The sequence below is a fragment of the Perognathus longimembris genome, chromosome 2 (genome assembly GCF_023159225.1).
Source record: "Perognathus longimembris pacificus isolate PPM17 chromosome 2, ASM2315922v1, whole genome shotgun sequence".
NCBI classification, from domain to species: domain Eukaryota; kingdom Metazoa; phylum Chordata; class Mammalia; order Rodentia; family Heteromyidae; genus Perognathus; species Perognathus longimembris.
This window is the reverse complement of record NC_063162.1, coordinates 11,591,662-11,612,259: the sequence shown is the minus strand read 5'-3', so window position 1 is coordinate 11,612,259 and position 20,598 is coordinate 11,591,662. Positions and strand designations below refer to the sequence as shown.

Here is a 20,598-nt window from a genome sequence, read left to right as displayed (position 1 = left end):
CCATGAGGCTCTTTCTAAATAAAAAGCTGCAAGTAGAGACATGGTTCAGTGGTAGAACACTAGCTTTGAGCCAAAAGGAGCTAAGGGATAGTACCCAAGTCCTGAGTTCAAGCCCCAGGACCTGCACAAAAAGAAAAAGAAGGAAGAAGGCTTGGAGTTGCACTTCAGGAGCATATGACTCCTCCTACTATGCAAATTGTCCATGTGATGCTTGGGCACCTGAGCCCTTCTTTATACAGATGCACTGTCTCAAACTTCTTAAAATAGATGGAAGGACATTGTGCTCAGGAGATCTTCAAATGAAGGTTGTACTATTAGAGCTGGTTGAAAGAATAGAACCCCAGTATACCAGAATGAAGCAAACTAAACAGAAAATCATAGAACCAAATTCCTTAATGTACATATTTTTTCCCACTGTCTTTGCTTTAATTTGTGCCAATATGGGGTTTTGAATGCAAGGCCTAGCTTTTTGCTCAAGGCTGGTGTTCTGCTACTTGAGCCATGGCTCCACTTCTAGCTTTTTGGGGTGGTTAATTGGTGGTAAGAGTCTAACAGACTTTTCTGCCCAGGCTGGCTTCGAACTATGATCCTCAGAGCTCAGTCTTCTGAGTAGCCAGGATTATAGGCATGAGCCCCCAGGGCCCACACACTCTGTGCTTTAACACTGGGGATGGTATAAGAAAACAAGTGCCTAGTTATACTCTCATCCACTTGCTCACCTGCCTAACAATCATTGGGCACATAGGATTAAGTCAGAGCTGGCACGGAAGCCTCTTGGATCCTGCCCTGAGGAATAGGTGTTAGCGAATGTGATCCCCTGTCTGAATCTCCAGCCCAGGATTGGGCCTGCTTTTCTGAACAAGGCACGGGTATAGCCTGTCTGCAAAGGCTCAGTCTCTTTTATCAAAATCTACTTGCTTTGATCAACAACTGAACTCAACCTGGAAGGGCATACATCAAACAATCCACACCGGTCCCCTGAGTGTAGAAGCAAAGAGTTCTTCTCTCCTCACTCCCCCAAACCCTACATTCTCTTATTCTACATGAAGAACTTGCCCATGGACTCCTTCAAACAGTGGAATATAACAATAAATGGCCAATCAGGAAAAGGAAGTGAATGTTTTCAATAATACCCAGCTTCCTGTGGGGTCTGTGGGCTGGCAAAAGGGCTGGAAGGCGTGGCTCTCCCTAGCCACAAAATGGAACAGACTTTGCTGCTTCCAGTGTTCCCCCACCCAGGGCTGAACAGACCCCCCACTCCCTTTGGCTCCTCATTTCCAGTTTTCTAGCCCTGAATGTTGAGAGACTCCCTGTCTCTGGCTATAACTCTTCTCTTGAGTTGCCTGATCCCTGGAACCCCCTTAGGACTTGAGGCTTGGGCTGCAAGCTCTCCTGACCCAGATGACTCCATGACCTGGGAAGTACTCATTCTCAAGTATGCATTTTTAAGAGCAGGTATGGTGGTACATCCCTGCAACCCCAGCTATGTGGAAAGTGGGGATAAGAGGATCTTGATTTGAAACTAGCCCAGACCCCACCCTACCACCCCCTCCCCCCAAGGTCATGTTTGCATGACCTTGTCTCCAGGAATAGTGCCCAGGGCAGCAAGTGTGAAGACCTATCTGCAAACTTGAAACAAAAGGCTCAGGTAAGACTCCAGTGGTGGGTCACAACTTTACATTCAGCAATACAAATAAACAAACAAACGTGAGGGCCACGGTGGAGAGGCGGAGGAAGTCAGACATGCTAATGCATTCAGACAAAGGGCCCCGGTCGGGCTCTGGCCTGGGAGCTGCTCAGGGAGCCGGAGCCTGCCAGCTTCGGCGGCCACGGGGGGGGGGGGGGGGGGGGGGGGGCTGAGCATCATGAATCATGGCCCTGCCGGCGCTTACCTGCAGATGTAATTTGTCTTGCAGGATTCCTGCAAATTCAAGCAGTTGGGCTTCTCCCGCTCCTCGTAGGAGCACACGGGCACGATGGTCTGGCGTCGCCGCTCCGTGCAGGCTATGTCCCGGCAGGAGCAGAAGAGCATTCCGTAGCTGTGCTTAGCCGGGACCTTGTCGAAGAACTGCCGCAGGGCCTTGTGGCACTTGCGGCGGTTGCAGATTTCGTTGGACATGCTGGAGGTGCAGGGGGTGATGTATGCAGACCGGTACTTCTTGCAGGTGTCATCCAGGTTGCAGGCCTTGGCTGCATCCAGGCAGTTGTTCCCTTTGGGAATATGCTCCACTGCAAAGCAGACAAAGACAGGTGTGAACGGGGCGCCGGCTCTGCTTCCACTGAAATCTGAGCATTCGCCGGGCCTCCCCCCGGGCAGCCCCAGAAACTCAAGACTCGAATGATTTGTGACAAGGAGGAAGCGTATTAGGGGTAGAGATGCTAGGAAGGTGCCACCGCACACAAGCTCCCTGGTACTGCTTCTCATTGTCTAAGTTGGAGCGACGGAGTGAGGACAGAGGGACTCAGGCACCTGCCCAGTTACAAGCAAACAAGGGGACAGGAGAATGTCTCCAGCTCCTGCTCAGTAAACTGAAATTAGGATCAAAGAAAACAACAAATTATATACTTGATCATGATACAGTATATAAAATGATATGCTGAATGAAAGTATAATTGCCATGCAATCCTCCAGGAATATAATTATGTAATAAATGCATATAGTACATACTAATTACTATATGATTACAGAGTAATTACATGGTTATTTGAGCCCAGAAGACAAAATATTATGCCAGCCTCTCTAAACAGGAAGAAGCAACCACAACGAAGCTGTATTTAAGTTTCAGCTCACAGGCCATTGGAAGAAAATCAGAATAAATCACACACAAATTTGCAAACCTCAATTACTACTTAACACACCACATACAAAACATCGGCACTATGAGTACTGAAATTTCCAATGAGGAAAATTTAGTTAGGATTTTTGGATAGAATTTTAATGGGTTAAAGCATATGCTATCTTCTACTCAAATCCTCTGTGCCTGGAAGACCAGCACCCCCTGCCATGGGACTATCCTTGTGCAGGCTAGACAAAAGCACTGAGATGCTGGGGTTCGCTGTGAGGCTTGACGTGCTGGCTGGGGCCACACGCAAAGGGGAAAGTTATGGACAAAGGATCAAGCTCCTATAGAGAAAGGTTTTCCTACAGAGAGAGTGACATGAATGAAAAGCTTCTGATAAGATGGCCCACTGAAGATGGCAAGTAGGTATTCAGTGGCCCCCTCAGAGAGGGCAGGGGTCAGCAACCAATAGTGGAGCCAACACAGTTGTGTAATCAGACACCCCAACAAGTCCAAGCTCAGGCCTCAGCCCCTCTGTAGAGTCAAGCACTCTTTCACATGCAACCCCAGTTGACAAGGACAGTTGGAAAATCACCAGAGGCTAGAAAACCGGCAAGAGAGAAGAAGGCTATTACGACACAGTAAGCATCAATGTTGTTTTACAGAACAAAATCATCCTTGACCTCAATCAGTTGCTATTAGTTTGAGTCTCACTGTTTTCAGATTTTTTTTGCCTTTTGTTGAATTTGTATGTGTTACATTTGTAGAAAAGAAGTCTTTTATGTTCATAAGTTTTAAAAAACATAATAAAAATAACAAGTTAACATAGGACATCTAGGAAATTTCTTTTCCTCTGGAAGTAGTTCCTATAATAATAAGATGCAAGCTTTAACACATGGGCTTAGAGTGTTGTTTTCTTTTTTCCTCTCCTGGATCCTGGTCCGAGTGAATGTACCTTTTTGTAACCATAATGTTGTTGCCTTTTTAAAGTTGTTTAAAGTATGCAAACTATTAATTAAGTTTTTTCTTGATGTTATTAAAAAAAGAAAAGCAATATTCTTTAAAGTAAAAGCTTTGTATGAAATAGAAGCACTAAATCCTTTTATGTCTAAACCAATTGCTCCAAGTTAACTTCATTTGGCAGCGGGTGTGATTTAGCTTCACTTACTGCTGATTCTGTTTTCATCGATAGATAAGTCTCACTAGAGCACCATCTCTGTACCATTATTTCAGGGCCTTTGACAGATTCCAGAAGATACAGCCTGGCACATTCAGTGGGTCAACCCCAATGCACTCACTTCTATCTCACAGGTCAACAGTTGACTCCCTTTTTCTATCTGAATCTTTTCCATACAGAACATTTTCATGATCCTTCCAACTTGATATCAAAGACCAGTATGACCCCAAAATAAAGAAACCAACAAAAGGGCTGGGGATATGGCCTAGTGGCAAGAGCACTTGCCTCGTATTCTTGAAGCCCTGGGTTCAATTCCCCAGCACCACATATACAGAAAATGGCCAGAAGTGGTGCTGTGACTCAAGTGGCAGAGTGCTAGCCTTGAGCAAAAAGAAGCCAGGGACAGTGCTCAGGCCCTGAGTCCAAGGCACAGGACTGGCAAAAAGAAACAAAAAAAAACCAACAAAAACATAAAAAGATTATTTTTTTTATTATTTTAGTCGACAAAGCAAAAGCAGTCAGCAAATTTCAACAATCAAAAAGTGCTCAGTATACTAGGCATTGGTGGCTAACACCTGTAATCCCATCTGAGAGCTTGTGATTAATGTTCAAAGCTAGCCTGAACAGGAAATTCCATGAGACTCTTATCACCAAAAGAACTGGAAGTAGAGCTGTGGCTCAAGTGGTAGAGCACTCTCCTTGAGCATAAAAGCTCAAGGACAGTAGCCAGGCCCAAAGTTCAATCCCTGGGACTGGCATAGAAAAAAAGTGCTTAGCTCAGCAAACTAAGAACAGAAAAGCATGTCCACAATCTGATTAGGGGAAGCTATAAAGACATAAAATCACATCTCATTGTAAAATACCATTTCCCTCTAACATCAAGAACCTCTTAGACTCAATATTGTATGCGGGGCCCTATCCTTTGTGATAAAGCAGCAAAAAGAAATAAGAGATATAGAAATTGGAAAGTAAGACATCTCTATTGGAATGACTTGAAAGCAACTGCCAAGCAATCGCTAGAATAAATAAGTGAAGTTAGCTGTTGAAGGATTCAAAGTTAATATGCAATATTCACTTGTACTCTTTTGAGTTTACAAGCCTATTTTTCACTAAGCAAAATAATAATTGTATATATATTTATAGAGTACAAAGTGTTGTTCTGGTATATACTTGACCTTGTGGAATGATTAAACCAAGCTAATTAACATATTCTTCACTTTTATATGCTAGCGGCAAAATATAACAATTTAAAATGTAATTTTATTTATAACAATACAAAATAATAAAAAATATAAAGCTCTTAGAAATGAATTTAACACAATACATGCAAGACCTCCAGAATGAACACTAAAAAGCATTACTGATAAAAATTAAAGAGACCTAAAAATGGGAATATATACTATGTTCATGGATCAGAAGAACCAACATTATTAATATGTCAGTTATCTGCAAATCCTGATGTTTTGGGGTTAGCATACAGACTTTTACATTTATATGGAAATGTAAAGGATATAGAACAGCCAAAGCAATTTGAGCAAGAATAATAAACTTACAGGAATTACACAAATAAGATTTTAAGATTTACTATCTAGCTATAGTTGTGTGATAAATAAGTAAATAGACTGAATAGTAGAGAATTGAGAAATAGAAACACAGAAAATAGGTAGAACCATTTGATTTCTGACAATGACACCAAGGAAATCCAGTGAGAGGTAAAAAGTCTTTGTAACAAATAGTACTGGGTTAATTTGCTTTCAGTGAAAAACAAAACAAAAAGCTCTATCCCTACTTCACATTAAATATAAAATTTGATACAAAATGAATCACATTTTTATCTTAAAAATAAAAGCCAAAATTTGCCAGTCACCAGTGGCTCACGCCTGTAATCCTAGTTACTCAGGAGGCTGATAACTAAAGATCACAGTTTGAAGCCTGCCCAGGCAGGAAAGACTCCTATCTCCAATAAACCACCAAAAATAAATGAATAAATAAAGCTGTGGCTCAAGTGATAGAGCACTAGCCTTGAGGAGAAAAAAAAAAAAAGAAATGCTCAGGGACAGTGCCAAGATCAGCATGCGTGCACATGCATGCACACGCGCGCACACACACACACACTCACACACGAATCAAACACTTAAATGCTGAAGAATTTAAAGGAGGTGTATTAATGTTCCCAGTTTAAAAACTTAGAAATCTGTATGCATGGACATATCAAATGTTAATGGTAGAATCTAGACGCTGGGGATGTGTAAACTAGAAAATGTTTTCATTTTCCTAGATGTCTGTAAATGTTCCTAGTAAGATATTGGAAGAAAATATATTCATGTCTACCTTATTGTTACTCTTTTAAAATAGGTCTCACCTGGACAGTTTGTACAGCATATGGAAAATAACTCAGATTTCCCCTCCCTTTCACCATCCTACCCATAGCTGTTCATAAACCCACAACTAACTCTCCCTGGGCCCTAGTGCTGCAATGACATTCAAAATAAACACTGAAATCACAGGGCATATAAATGAGAGTTGAGTGTCTGCCTGGTAAGAAGATTGATCCCCTATACCTATGAAATGGACCCCCCACTGCACAAAAATGCCACTTCCATGGCTGGAGGGCAGAGGAGGGAGGAGAGTGAGGATGGCTGGATTTACACGCGCACAGTTACACCCAGCTCTCCCTCAGCCAGCATGTATACCCACCGAGGGGAGGGAACAGGAGCACGCCTGTTTTATGATCTGGGCACAAGGTCTTGTCGCTTGCCTGGGAAGGCTTCAGAACAGCTTTACCATAACTTTCAGCGCCCAATGTCCTCTCCACCGCTCATTTTAGAGCTCAGCACTGCAATGTGGTTCCCCCTCCCCTCCACCTCTAATCTCTGTCTCCATCTGCTGTTATTCATTCTCTAACTTGGTGGAGTGTCTGGGACGCTGTCTGAATGGAAATGTTCTCAGAATGAAGGCTGTTTACTAGGAATCCTAGGGGGGGAGCGGTGCATATGGGAGTGGGCTGTGTTTGGATAATGCTCCTCTCCAGCACGGGCTCACGCTGTATTATGGAGAATGCCATTTAACCAGCTTTTCATTTCAAAGTTGCACACGCCATGTCATTACTTTGCAGGTTACAGATTGCTTTCTCTACTATCCCAGCAGCCCCCCCCCCCAGCCAGCTGGCATTGTGTCTTCCTCCATTTCTTGGGCGTGGGCAGGAGAAGGATAATATGCACCAAAACTGGAGGACCACATCCCCAGAGAGCACGAAGAGATCAGAGTCAGGAATTTGGATCCAATCATCTGAAAGTCTTTGTATAAGTCAGATTTGCCCATTGGGGGCTCAGTTGCCCATTTGGATAACATATGCGTAAGGGGCTTTCAATCCTTAAGATTCTTTGGTTTGATGTTACCATATAATTTGCCTTTGCTGATTGCAATTCAAGAAGTTGATAAACAATGGCCAGGAGTGTCCTTAACGCCAATTTGTAACATGGGGATGAAGGCAGGAAATGTTTTGTTCTCTTTTTCTATTTCATCCTACTTTAACCCTGTTATATTAAAACAAATCTTTGCTAGGCACTGGTGGCTCATGCCTATAATCCTAGCTACTCAGGAGGCTGAAATTTAAGGATCATAGTTTGAAGCCAGCCTGGGCAGGAAAAAATTCCATGAAACTCTCATTTCCAATTAACCACACACAAAAAAGCTGGAACTGGAGCTGTGACTCAAGTGGTAGAGCACTAGCCTGAGCAAAAAAGCTCACGGACAGTGCCCAGGACCTGAGTTCAAGCCACAGCAACAGAACCAAACACTAAATAAAATAAACCCTTGCTAAAACATATAAAACAAAACAAAGTACAATAAAAAACAATGACTAGGGACGGAATAAAATTCCAGCCAGAGATCCTGTTCTCTAGAAGGTCTTGGTCTTTCAGCTGTTTGCTGCTCAGTGAATACATGGTCTAGTGATTGCTACCCTGAACTGCAGGCACAGCAAAAGGACTGCCCAACACCACAAATGAGATATGCAGATGTCAGGGGTGAATTATGTGCAGGGAGAAGCTTTTATATTCTAAAATCCTCTGAAGCAAGGGACTTCCTTCATCCCTAATACAATCCTCACAGTGTCCCAAATCAAAGAGGCTATCACTGTGGTTGGCAACCTCTCATTATTTACACTTAGAAAATGCCACCATTATTGGCAAAGGCCAGTGCCAGCTAACACATTGAAGGGATTCAGGATGAAACAGAGACGAAAGCCAAGTAGAAATCCTCTCCTATAGATTATGAGGTGGAATCAAGCAGTAGGTATTATTCCAATCTGCATGCGAGGTGATGAATGAAGCAGCACGCTCACAAGACATTTGAAGAGAATGTTGTTTATAAAAGTTTGCACATTTCTGGGTCCCTTTCTGCTTTTCCTTTGAGGGCTGCAAAATTGAATTCACAACTTGTTCTCTCTTTCTTTGGGATTTGATTAATTACCATGTTGAGTTGATATAACTACTGTTTTTCTAATAGTCTCCCTCTAATGTGTTATCCTAGTGAATAAGTGGGCAAAAGGCAGCAAAATCTTCCCAGGGGTAGGCGAGCTTTTCTGGTAGCTCATGTTGACAGTCCAATCTGATAGCCATGTGGGTCGGATGGCAAATCTGATCATACAGGTTGTGACCCTTGTAATGGATCCTTCAAGCGCTTAGCCTTTTCCAGATGGGGTGCTAAAAATCACATTGAAAACACTCATGTTGGCTGTTTGGAGCCCAGTCCGTCACTCAGCCACTGTTTCAGACCTATTGTATTACACAGTGATGAATTTCCTCCCAGTCCTGGCTTTTTTTTTTTTTTTCATACCTCACAGAATTACATTAAGCCTGAAGCCTTACCCAACTTTTCCCCAAGGCTGACAGCCACAGAATTATTGCAAATATCTATAAATTTAGAAATAATTCTTCTGTCTGGTGAAGATAGCTTCCAACACAAACTACAAGTCAAGTGGTAGTCTCATGCGTTAGATTTCCATTTCCTTAATACACATACCGTCCCCAGCCAGCCTGTGCCCCTATCCTTTACCATGCCTTAAAAAATTACGTATCTCCTGTAAGTGGTGGGTAAGTCACATGGTCACTGGTGCACAATGATTAATAGTGCTGTCTCAGCAAATGGGATCATTACATTTTTAATTAACCTTTCTGACCTCCTCCACCTTTTCTTTTTGTTATACATTGGATCACTGAGGCTCTCTATTTGTTTATGTTGAACTAGGTTTGAAACACAGACAGAAAAAAGATGGAGGCCAGGCAGTTGCCAACAGGCCAGGTGACTTGCTGGCTAAGGTGTGGCTCCTCACTGGGAGTGGCTTATGGGGAAAGGCGCTTAGAACTTGGTGGCTGGGTTCCCACCTAATTTTTGTGTTGGCAGCTTAGCCTTATTTAATGGCCTTGGCGATCAGGAAACTGGCTTTTGAAAATCTCTCTCAACCTAATTATAATTACAGTGTATAAATCACACAATGATCAATTATAAAAATCTCGGGTTCATAAATATTTAACTTAGCATTTAAATCTACACTGCAGGAGTGCATGAAATTTCTGAGCCCATCTCTTTGCAAACAACTGCTTTATTACAGTTTCAACGCCAATTACGGAGCACTGCACAGAGAGAGTGCGTTCTACAGCACCCACTCAGGCACATATTTGAGCATAATGCCTTTCTGAGTATTAAAATGGTGCCATTTAGTTATTTGTAAAATATGCATGCCTCCTGTGCAAAAGATTTTCTGCAAAGATTTCGATTGCTATCTTTTAATTCCTCAAGTACGGAGGCACAATTATGATATTAGACACGAAACACTCATTAAACTATATTTTATCTAATGTAAGATTGATTCCGAGATAATTGAGGTCAGATTTGTTTGGGAAAATGTATTGTGACATGTGCACAGGCTGATGGAAAGAGGAAATGATCTAGGAGGACTCGAGCAAAACAGCTAAATATTTTTCAGCCAAATCATAAAAGCATAATTGGATTTCAATTTAGTAATAGTGGGCCTAAGACAGGCCATTTTTAATAATCTAATTATGTGCTTGAGGCCTACCCCAGAACTCAACGACGGCTACAGAACTATTAATTGTACTCAATCCTGTTGTATCTTCAACCATGAAATTTGCTATTACATGTAGGACTGGCTTTCAGTTATGAAAATTTTTTTCCAATCTTGGGTAATTTCTTATAGCATCCCCCCTTCTTTTTGCTTCTTGAAACTGAAATCATTTAATAGCTTTCTCTGGGCCAGAAAAGTAGCTAAGATTTGTGACGCTTCTACAGATAAGCTGTACACGAATGATATCCGCAAATATTTTCCCTATTTTTATGAAGACACACAGAGCAGCTTTTGCTTTTGTCTGATTTTCATTAATTAAAGGTATTTAATTGCTAACATCTCATTAGCAGTAAAATTAATGAGCACTTCAACTACAGGAAAAGATCTGCATGATAATATAAATCTGATTCATTTTATGGGGTACAAAGTGTAGCTCCGCCAATATTTAGCCTCCGTAAGCTCTACTGATGTGAGCTATTTCCATGGCAAAAGACTAAATAAACACATCTTCAAAGCAGGTGCTACTTCTCAGCAGGTGGTGTGCGTGGGGGTAGGGTGGGGCAACAAATGTAGGCCAGCCAAATCACAAAGACTATGGGTCCTCTCTCACTTTCCATCAACATGAAGAGGACTAATTGGGAGAGCTACAGGATATGGAGCGTGCTTTGTTTTACTAATTTTCTAAGGATACCCTAAATAAAATGTATCCGTAGAACAATGTGCCTTCAGCATTAATACTCATAATCTTTCTCTAAGTTCTAAGCCACTATTTCCACATCTGACTTACTGGGAGGTGGTTCTTCACCTTACCAGCTCCATACTCAAGTTTTGGAATGCTGCAATATGGGCCATACTCAGATGCTGGGCCTATCCCAAAGAGACTGTCAACGTTCTGAGCATTCCACAGAACTCTTTTATAGGTGTGTGTTCTGGTAGTGGGGCTTGAACTCAGAGACTTGCTCTCTTGTTTGACTTTTTCACTCCAAGTCTGGTGCTCTACCCCTTGAGCCATACCTCCATTTCTGGCGTTTTGCTGCTTAGCTGGAGATAAGAGTCTATTGGATATGTCTGCCAAACTAGCTTCATACCTTGGTCAACAGATCTCAGCCTCCTGAATACTAGGATTCCAGCAGGCATGGACCACCAGAGCCTGCCTTTGCAGAACTCTGTCCTAGATGTCTGAGGCATATTCTTTAAAATACCTGGAGTCTCAGCAGTGCGGGGGGGGGGGGGGGGGGCGGGGCGGGGGGGGGGACTAAAAGTCAAACATCATTTAACAATAGGATGCTGAATAAGCAGATGATGAGGTTGGGCATCGCCTAGGGATAGAAAAAAAGAGGAGAAAGCCAGGAGAATGCAGTCAAAAATTTAATGTATAGCTTACAAAATTAAGAAAAGTGAGGAAAGGAGGGAGTTGAGAGGGATGGGTGAGAATGTTGAAAGGGTAGACACTGGTCAAGATGCGTTGTGTACTATACATACACTACTTTGTTGAATGGCTACTCCTTTGTACAACTATTTAAAGAAAACAAAAAATTAAAAAAAAGAGGAAACAAAAGGAAAAACAGAAAATAAGGGCTGAATATGTGAAAGGTTTTTTTTTATGATCAACAAATCACTTTTAAAAACAGTCACCTGAAGTAGCTTTCTCAAAAAGGTGTTGCCCCCAAAGACAGTGTGTGTGTGTGTGTGTGTGTGTGTGTGTGTGTGTGTGTGTGTGTGTTTGGTGGGCTCCTTATCCATTGACTCGCCTGTTGTGTTCCTCCAACTTGCTGAAGCCTAAGGCTAACAACCGGAAGGTGTGCAAAGGGGCCCAAAGGTCACTTGTTCTGTGCAACTTCCGAAACATGTTCATAGAGAGAATTACAAAAAAATCTGCCTTCTAAAGCTAAGGAACCCACTGGAAACAATGAAGAGGGAAGAGGCTGAAGCTCCTATTAAGTAGCTGGGATGATGCTCAGATAACAATGAATCATTGATGATGTCGGTGGTTGTCAGGGCCCTCACAGTGTGGATTTCAGCAAAGATAAGCTAAATATCAGGTCTTTATTTTTAGTTAAAGAGCATAAAATTCAATGCCTTTCCTCCCACGAGCCTATTTACATACCTGCTGTGCTACCTATTTGCCTTCACCTGCTTCCCAATTAATACCCCATTAAGCCACTCCACCTGCAGTGGCTTTTACCTTCACCACAGCCCTAAAGCCTTCACTCTTCTGCTACAGCTCAATTGTTTCTTTGGGGAAGATAAACAAAAGCTGCATGAATAATGATGGCAGTGCGTTACAGGTACTGGGCCTATAAAAGACAGTAGCCAGAATCTATGGCAAAATGGGGGAGAAAGAGCCACTACTTGTGTAGAAATTCTAGAGTAACATAGCTGTGTTCCAGAAAGCCAGGAAAGACGGATCCTTAGTCAGAGAGGTGAATTCTGGATTTGGTGGTATGTACTTGTAAATATGTTTTCTTGCTTTTAGGCATTTGATGTCTGGTAGAATTCATGAGATTTTACTTCATGCTAGGTTCTTATGTCATTGTGATGCAGGTTACTTTTCTTGTTGTGAAAGTTGTATGTGTTCCAACGGGTCCTTCCAATGGTGACCAAATGTGATCACCCCCAAAATCTGTATGTTTACCCAGCTCCCAGCCCAGTTGGTGATCAGACTTGGGACCCACTGCTCTTCATAATTAAATATTTCCTTTTTTTTGCTTTCCATCTGCACACACGTAGGTATTTTCCGAGTAAATCCCGATTTCCCAGTTAGTTTTAGTCACCCAGAAATGTGGACCTTAAGAGGCATTGGTTAATGTGGCCCTCATTCTGTGCAGATCTTCTTGACAAGGCAACTGTCGTGTTGTGTTTCAGGTCTAATGTCATCATGAATGCAGATTCACCACATTGCACAGTGGATATTTGAGGATCACAGCTGAGAGAAAACCCAGACAGGAAAGACTTTATTTCCCTCAATTAACCAGCAAAAAGCCAGAAGTTGAGCTATGGCTCAAGTGGTAGAAAGTGGTGCCGGACTCGGGGACAGTGAGTTCAAGTCCCCCACCTAAACAGAAGTAAGATGCCCCCACACCCAGCATGACCCACCTCCCCCTGACCTGTTGGGGCCCCTCGTGCAGTGCAGAAGCAGAGGGTAGCAAGAGCCAGCGAGTGTCACCCGCCCCCCCCCCCATGCCCTAGAGAGCCTCTGCACTTTTAATGAGCCACTGGCAAGTCTTCCTGCTCATTTTGTTTCCGTCTTTAAATTGGTTCCAAATGCATTCACACATTGACCCTCCGAGAGCCCTGCTGTAACTCCTGCTAGATCCCCATTTGATGAACTACACCAGGGAGCTCAAGGATTATATTTAAACCCCGGACTTTTTCCACCAAAATTCCTTAGTCAGGACCTCTACTGCGTGTCTGCAACTTAACCTGTGATTCTGTCTCCTGCAGGAATTGCAGAATAAATACAGTCTCATGGTCCTGGGCAGCGAGCCACTTCTCCTTGGGGGTGCTGCCTTGTCACCTAGATGTTGGGAGATGTATGGAGAAGGGTGGAGGAAGGGAGGTAACCCAGCCATTCATGGGCTACATCCAGGAAGCTTGTCCCAGCTTCTCCCACATGTGTCACAGTTGCTGTGTCTCTGATACATGGATCTCAAAAAAAATTAAGAACAATCTCAGCACCTAGCAGCTGACAGTTCCACCTAGCGATTTGCTCAGCTGAAAGCAGGTGTCGTTTGGGCAAAATGTATGTGTTCAGCTTCACACTCCTCCAAAGATTCACAGTGTGTGCCTTTCCTAATGGAGCTCAGGGCTGGCAGGCTAGCTAGCTTTTTTTGTGAGAAATGCCTACTTGAATAGTTACATTTAACCCTGGGCATGGCTGAGGCTGAATGCAAGTGTTGAGGTCAAGATAATTCCATCAAGCTTTATGCCTGGAGAGATCAGAGTGACATTCAGCAAGGGTCCAGGTTCAGGCCAGCTGTTCATACTGCATGCAGCACTCTGGGACACCCCAGAGGGACAGGGTCACCCTTTGTCTAGGTTACTCAGCCATGACAGAAGTAAAGAGCAGTGGCCTCAGAATAGCCAGCTATGCTGCCCTGCCATTGGGAAGTGACAGACGGATGAACCACTATTGTGTTCCTGCCCCTTCACTAATGCACAGAGCTTATTTCAAGACATAGGAAGATGCTAGCACTAGCAGTTCATGCCTGTAATCTTAGCTACTCAGGAGGTTGAGATCTGAGGAGTGAGTTTGTTAGTCAGCCTGGATAGAAAAATCAGTGAGACTCTCATCCCCAGTTAGCCAGCAGAAAGCCAGAAGTAATGCTGTGGCTCAGTCAGAGGGCTCCAGACTTAAGTGAAAAAGCTAAAGGGCAGTGCTCAGGCCTTGAGTTCAAGCCCAAGTACCAGAATAATAATTTTAAAAAAGACAGGAAGAATCATAACAAGTCAGAGCTCTGTGATTTCCCATTCTTACCACAATTGCCAAACACAGGTACTCATTAGCCTTTTACCCTTTGGCCTTTAAAAAAATGAATAATGAATGATTCTGAGCATGTCCCCTAATGCATCTAGAGCTCCCTCCATTACCAGGAAAGATCAGACAGCCTTCTCCCTGGGGCAGTGGCTAATGAACCAACCCAAGAGAACTGAGGAGGCTCCTGGGGTGAAAGATGGCAGACGGTGGCTCCTACGGTAGGAACGTGAAGGTCGATGTGCTAAGTGGTGTGACTCAGGAAGGAAGCGGACATCTCCAGGGACCACAGTGGGTCTTTCAAGACGTTCTTGAGTAAAAAGAAAACAACAAGTCCAGTTGGATTTTTTGGTGGGGAACAAAGGTTTGTCAAAGTTTCTAGTTGATTCATTGAGTAGGACAGATGACCTCAACAGCAGATTTTAGAAATATTGGGGGGTTTTGTTTGCCTGTCCTAGGGCTTGAACTCCAGGTCATAGCACTGTCCCTGGGCTTCTTTTGCTCAAGGCTAGCTAGCACTTTATCACTTGAGCCATAGTGCCATTTCCAGCTTTTTCTGTGATTAATTGGAGATAAGAGTCTCATGAGTTTTCCTGTCCCAGCTGGCTTCAAACTATGATCCTCAGATCTCAGTCTCCTAAATGGCTAGGATTACAGGCATGAGCCACCAGTGCCTGGTCTTTGAGCTCTTAGTTTTATGGGTTCTTTTTCTCCAATACTAAGAATCAAAGGCAAGGCCTTGCAAATGCTATCAAGTGCTCTAGCACTTAAGCTACCCTCCTGGTCATGTTTATTTATTTATTTATTTATTTTTTGGAGGCAGGGTTTGCTAGATCATTCTGGCTTTCCTTCCTAAAACCTCTGCATTCTGAATCGCTGGGTGACCAGCATGTACCACCATGCCTGGCAAGAGCTATTAGTTTTCACTGAAAGGAAATCCATCCCTTAGAGTCCTCTGCAGCCCTTGCAAGATTTCACAAGAAAAGTTCTATTTAATATTATAAGTAGAACCATATTTAGTCATGTCTGGGAGTAGAAGTAATAGAGGCTGAGGTCTATGCTGTTCAGAGATTTGGCTTAGGAAGGCAGTTGTAGAAACAACAACAACAACCACCGCTGAAAATTAAATGTGACTTTAGGAAAGATAGGTCAAATTGCATGATAATACAAAGCTAGCAGTTTGGAGATCTAACATATACCCCAAAATTGGTCATTTATTTATAGTGTGGTGCCTGCATGTAAGAAAGAAGGGAGAAAAAGAGCAAATGTCTAAATCTATTTCTCCACACCAGTGAGAGGTCCTTTTCATGTGGCGAAGGTTTCTTCAAAGTGCCAATAACTCAGGAGTACTTCTGCATTTGAGAGAATAGAATGGAAATTATAAATGTGATTACAAGTCCTGCACAGTCTGGCAAGGAGAGGAACCACAGTTATCTGCAGAAGGGGGAAGGTATGTAACAGATTAGAGTGTCAGTAAACACATAAAGTACAGAAGTCCCACACCGTTGACATTTGAAGAACAAAGCCATCCATCAATGTCCTGGCACAGATCGATCAAACAGAATGCTACTGCTGAAAACCTAATAGTATGATGGTAATAATGTAGCCATAAAACCTCTAGTCTATAATTGACTGCTTCCACTTGAAGCTAACATGTCTCAAGCAGTGACTAATGCTCACCTGAAGATTTCACTTGCATTGAATGATAATCATTTATACCTCATGCGATTCTCAGGGGATGGCCAGTGCTGGATAGTGGCCCAGGTATAGACACCCAGGAGGTAGAGAGACAGTATATTCCAAAATGAGAGATGCAAATACATGATGCTTAACTGTGAGTCCCTCTGGGGCACCTCCTTCAGGTGCGATGAGGTTGCCACTTGCTGACAAAGTAACCCAGTTAGAAATGTGGGAGGTGATAGAGTCTGTACTTTGGTTGTGACTTCCTTCCTGGAACATCCTGTTCTTGGTTGTCAAGTTTTATGAAGGAACACAGTACTGGAATCCCAAGACCATGCTCTGTCTCTAGACGGGTAGTATGTGGGATACAGCATTCGCCTGTCTTGCCTGTGTGTGTGTGTGTGTGTGTGTGTGTGTGTGTGTGTGTGTGTGTGTGGTGGGTACATGCATGCACATGCACATGCACATGCACATAGGTGCCTATGCTGGGCTTGAACTCAAGGCCTAGGCACTCTCTCTTAGCTTTTTCACTCAAGGCTAGCACTCCACCATTTGAGCCATAGCTCCACTTCTAGCTTTTTTGCTGGTTAGTTGGAAATAAGAATTTCACAGATTTTTCTGCCTGGTCTGGCTTGGAACCACAATCCTCAGATCTCAGATCTCAACATTTTGAGTAGCTAGGATTACAGAAGTGAGCCATCAGAACCTAGTCTCTCTCTCTCTCTCTCTCTCTCTCTCTGTATGTTTGTGTGTCAAGCTATTTGACTGTGTTTGAGTGCTAGATGCTAAGATGGTGAGTAGTCTATTCAAGCGATCTTCATGGTCAAGAGATGTTTGTGACTGGATATGCTAAATAGAACTGAGAAGTGAAGTCTGCAAGTATCGCTTCCTGCTGCAGCTTGATGATGAAATAAAAGTTCCTTATGTCTTGGTACAAATTCTGAGCCTTCCACTAGTACAAACGGCAGCTGACCGGGCAGGGATGGGGAGGATGGGATTATGGTGGATATTTGCCAAAAGCCTCATGATCAAGTTCCCTGATGTCCAGCCACGCAGCAGGAAAGACAAAGGACTATACTGTGTGCACACTGGATCTTGTTGTATTGTGTTCTAATCTGAAGTGCGATTTTTTACCTGCACTACTTAAATACTACTCCATTCACAATGGAGAATTCTCTCCCCCTCCCTTCAACACAGGAGAGAGAGAGAGAGAGAGAGAGAGAGAGAGAGAGAGAGAGAGAGAGAGAGAGAGAGAGAGAGAGAGAGAGAGAGAGAATGTTTCACATGTTTCAGTTCCTAGTTCTGAATGAAAATCTTTTTGGGTGGACTCAAGGCAAATGAAGTTATCCCAGATCTCATTAGCCCCCAGATCTTCCCCCAAAGGCCTTTCTGTGCCCTTAAGTGCCTTTCCAAATTTCTATTTTTCATATGAGCCAGAACTGTTTGTTACCAAAAGCAGAAATTTCTATCCACAGTGTAAGGTTCATTGTAACTGAAAAATTTAATTAATGTGTCTGGTGGCTTCTAATGGACTTTGAGTATGTGTGTGTCAGATTGCGTTGTGGCCTTTGATATATACTTAAAGGTAATTGGGTAGTCTTACTGATGTATTTTTAAAGAGCAGGCTATTGATTAATAATGTTTCGGTATTAATATAACCACTTTGTGGGGATCAAGAAACATCAGCAGTAGAAAACCCATATTTATCTACAAATTAACAACTCTATATAGATCTGTTACTTTAAGCTAAATGGGGTGCATCTACTCATTACATTCCAACAGGGACTAGACTCCTCATAATAAAGATTAAAGGCGAAGTTAGCCTTATTTTTCCCCTGGCATGAAATGAGTGCTATTTGCCATGTCATGCCCTAGTGGAGCTGAAGAATAGTTGCAGTAAAGTACAGGTCCACTTCCTGCCCTGACAGGCTGGTATTTTTTAATGCTTTCCTTGATGAAAATGTTTCATACTAAGGGAGCTTTAATTGCTGGCATTGCTGAGCAGAGTGAAATAAAAAATGATTGCGCTATAGGATGGGGTGGCAAGTGACCCCAGCTTTATCCTTGCTTAAAACCAGTTGTACGGTTCATATCCTCCAAGTGTGTGTGTGCTCATTCCCACTGACTGACTGCAAAGTAGGAGAGCTGGAGCTTTTTAGAGACTGGTGATGAACCAGATCCCGAGGCTGAGTTTTTACAACATTGGGCAGAGCACTTCACAAATAAACTGGAACTGTCAGCTCTTCGAGAAAAAAAAATACCTAGAAGGCCTAATGACTCTACTGACAGGTGAGCTTGAATGAAATTCTTGGGTTTCCTTCAGCGGCCATGATGGGTGCATTAACCCTCCAGCAGTCTGCGGGAACAATTTGATTGAGTAGCCCAGACAACCTACAAACAGGAGCCATGGCAGTAGCGCCGCTACAACTCCAAGCCAAATTTCTGAAAGGGTCATTTTGCTTCTGGGCTAATGACAAAATATCCGTATGTTTAACTACTACTTGAAAGTTATTTAGATTTATGGAGAGAAAGAGAAGATACCAGCTCTCCAGATCTCTTGTTCTTGATCTTAATTCTCTCTCTTTTTTCCCTATAATGTGTGTGATGAGTTTAACTCTTCACTCTCTACCAAGCTGCAAGAGCCACAAATGGAGAGGGTAAAATAGAGAGAAGTTAGAAACTCGCACACAAGTCACTTGATGAACTTGCCAGCACCCTCTGAAGAGGATTGGAATATAAAGACTCAAGTAGCCTAGCCTGATACTGTCTCTACTTCAATGCATTATGACTTGCAAGGGCTGATGGCTTTCCTAAAAGAGCTGTGCTGCCGTAAATGTTCCTCGTCACTGTTCTCTTTGGTAGAACTTCTGAAGGATCTAGTAACACACCTGTGGTTCCTTAATTTCTTTGCACACAAAAGTTTTCAGAAGAGGAGCCAGATGTGGTGGCACACACCTCTAATCTCAGTTACTCCAGAGAGCTTGGTAGGAAGACTGAGGACCAAGTACCACCAAGCAAAAGCACCTGAATAAACCAAAGCAAATAGGGCTGCAGGCGTGGCTAAATGCCAACATGTGGAGCATTACAATCTGACTCGCATACTGTCTGGCTCTGTGAATAGATCTGGGGAAAGAGCCAGAATCATCCTTTTAACACACCTTTCCCATATGATTCTGATAGATCGCATCTCATACACCATGCTAAAAGAAAATCACTTCCCAGAGAAGATAAACTTCCTGCCTAGAAAGAATACACACAAGCTAGTAATCTAAGCAATGGTAACTATGGTTTAATGATTCTACCACATCATTCATTCATTTATTCATAGTGTATTTGCTATTATTTACAGCGCTTACTGTCAGCACCAGCCCTATACATTTGGCCTTATTATCTCAAGAGAAACCACTACATTCAAATGCAGTTTAAGTTAGTGAATATTAACCACACAAATGAAATGAAGAAAGTACTATGTTGGTTATTTATGAAAAAAATCAAGGCAATTTCAGCTAAGAAAAAATACAGTCCTTATTAAAATTTAAAAGAAAAAATTACTCAAGAAATTTTAATGTTATATGTATGTGACTGCATTCATAATTATATATGAGGTTAGTAGAAACTGATTTCTCAAAACTTGAACTACTTAAAAACAGCTTTGTCAGACCTGGGCATCTCCTATAAGAAACTAGATTTCTAAAGCACTTGCAGATGAAAGAAAATTCTAAATGGAGAAAATGAAAATGTGAAAACTGAAACTTCAATACTTTTAGAAACATGGGAGGTTATTATATTTAGGATCTTGAGATAGGAAAGAAATTTCGAGTGTGTATTTTGTTTTCTCTTGTTTTTGAGTCAATGTTGCAGTTGATAACCGAGACTCAGCTCAGAGATCTGTGATTCTACTGCCTTAACCTACCAAGTCTTGGGCAGTGATACACCATACCTCTACACCATAAAGAAAATATTGATAAATAGATCACATTAAGATTAAAAAACTGTAACCCAAATAATCTCAAAACAAAAAGATAAGGCACAGATGAGAGATGAATGAACATATAAAGTTACAAACGGGAGTCATTGCTTGTAATCACATAGCACTCCTATAGATCAGTATGGCAGGGAGGGAGAGATATGACCAGGTAATCCTTAAGATCAAACTCTGGGGACAAAAAGGAAAGTAATTTCAAGTGTAACAGCCAAGGCAGTAAGATCAACTTATAACAATTAAGAAAAATCATGGTGGTATATTATTTAAGCATATGCTAGATAGAGAACTGTTAGATGATTTTCATTTCATTGAAAGCAGTAATCTTTATCCTTACCTTTATCTATATTACAATATTATGCAAGTTATATCCTTTCAAACTACCCAACTTATGCTGAAATATTTTGGATGTCAATT

General features: G+C 42.3%; 1 protein-coding gene across 4 annotated transcripts in view; it reads right to left on the bottom strand.

Annotated features, from left to right (window-relative positions):
- Gfra1 (GDNF family receptor alpha 1) overlaps nt 1-20,598 on the bottom strand; it is a 193,563-nt gene that overhangs the window by 57,176 nt on the left and 115,789 nt on the right. For all 4 annotated transcript variants that reach the window (XM_048338178.1, XM_048338179.1, XM_048338177.1 and 1 more), the window contains one exon: nt 1,893-2,229. In XM_048338178.1, the coding sequence (XP_048194135.1) occupies nt 1,893-2,229 (337 nt within the window). The remainder of the gene's footprint in view (nt 1-1,892; nt 2,230-20,598) is intronic.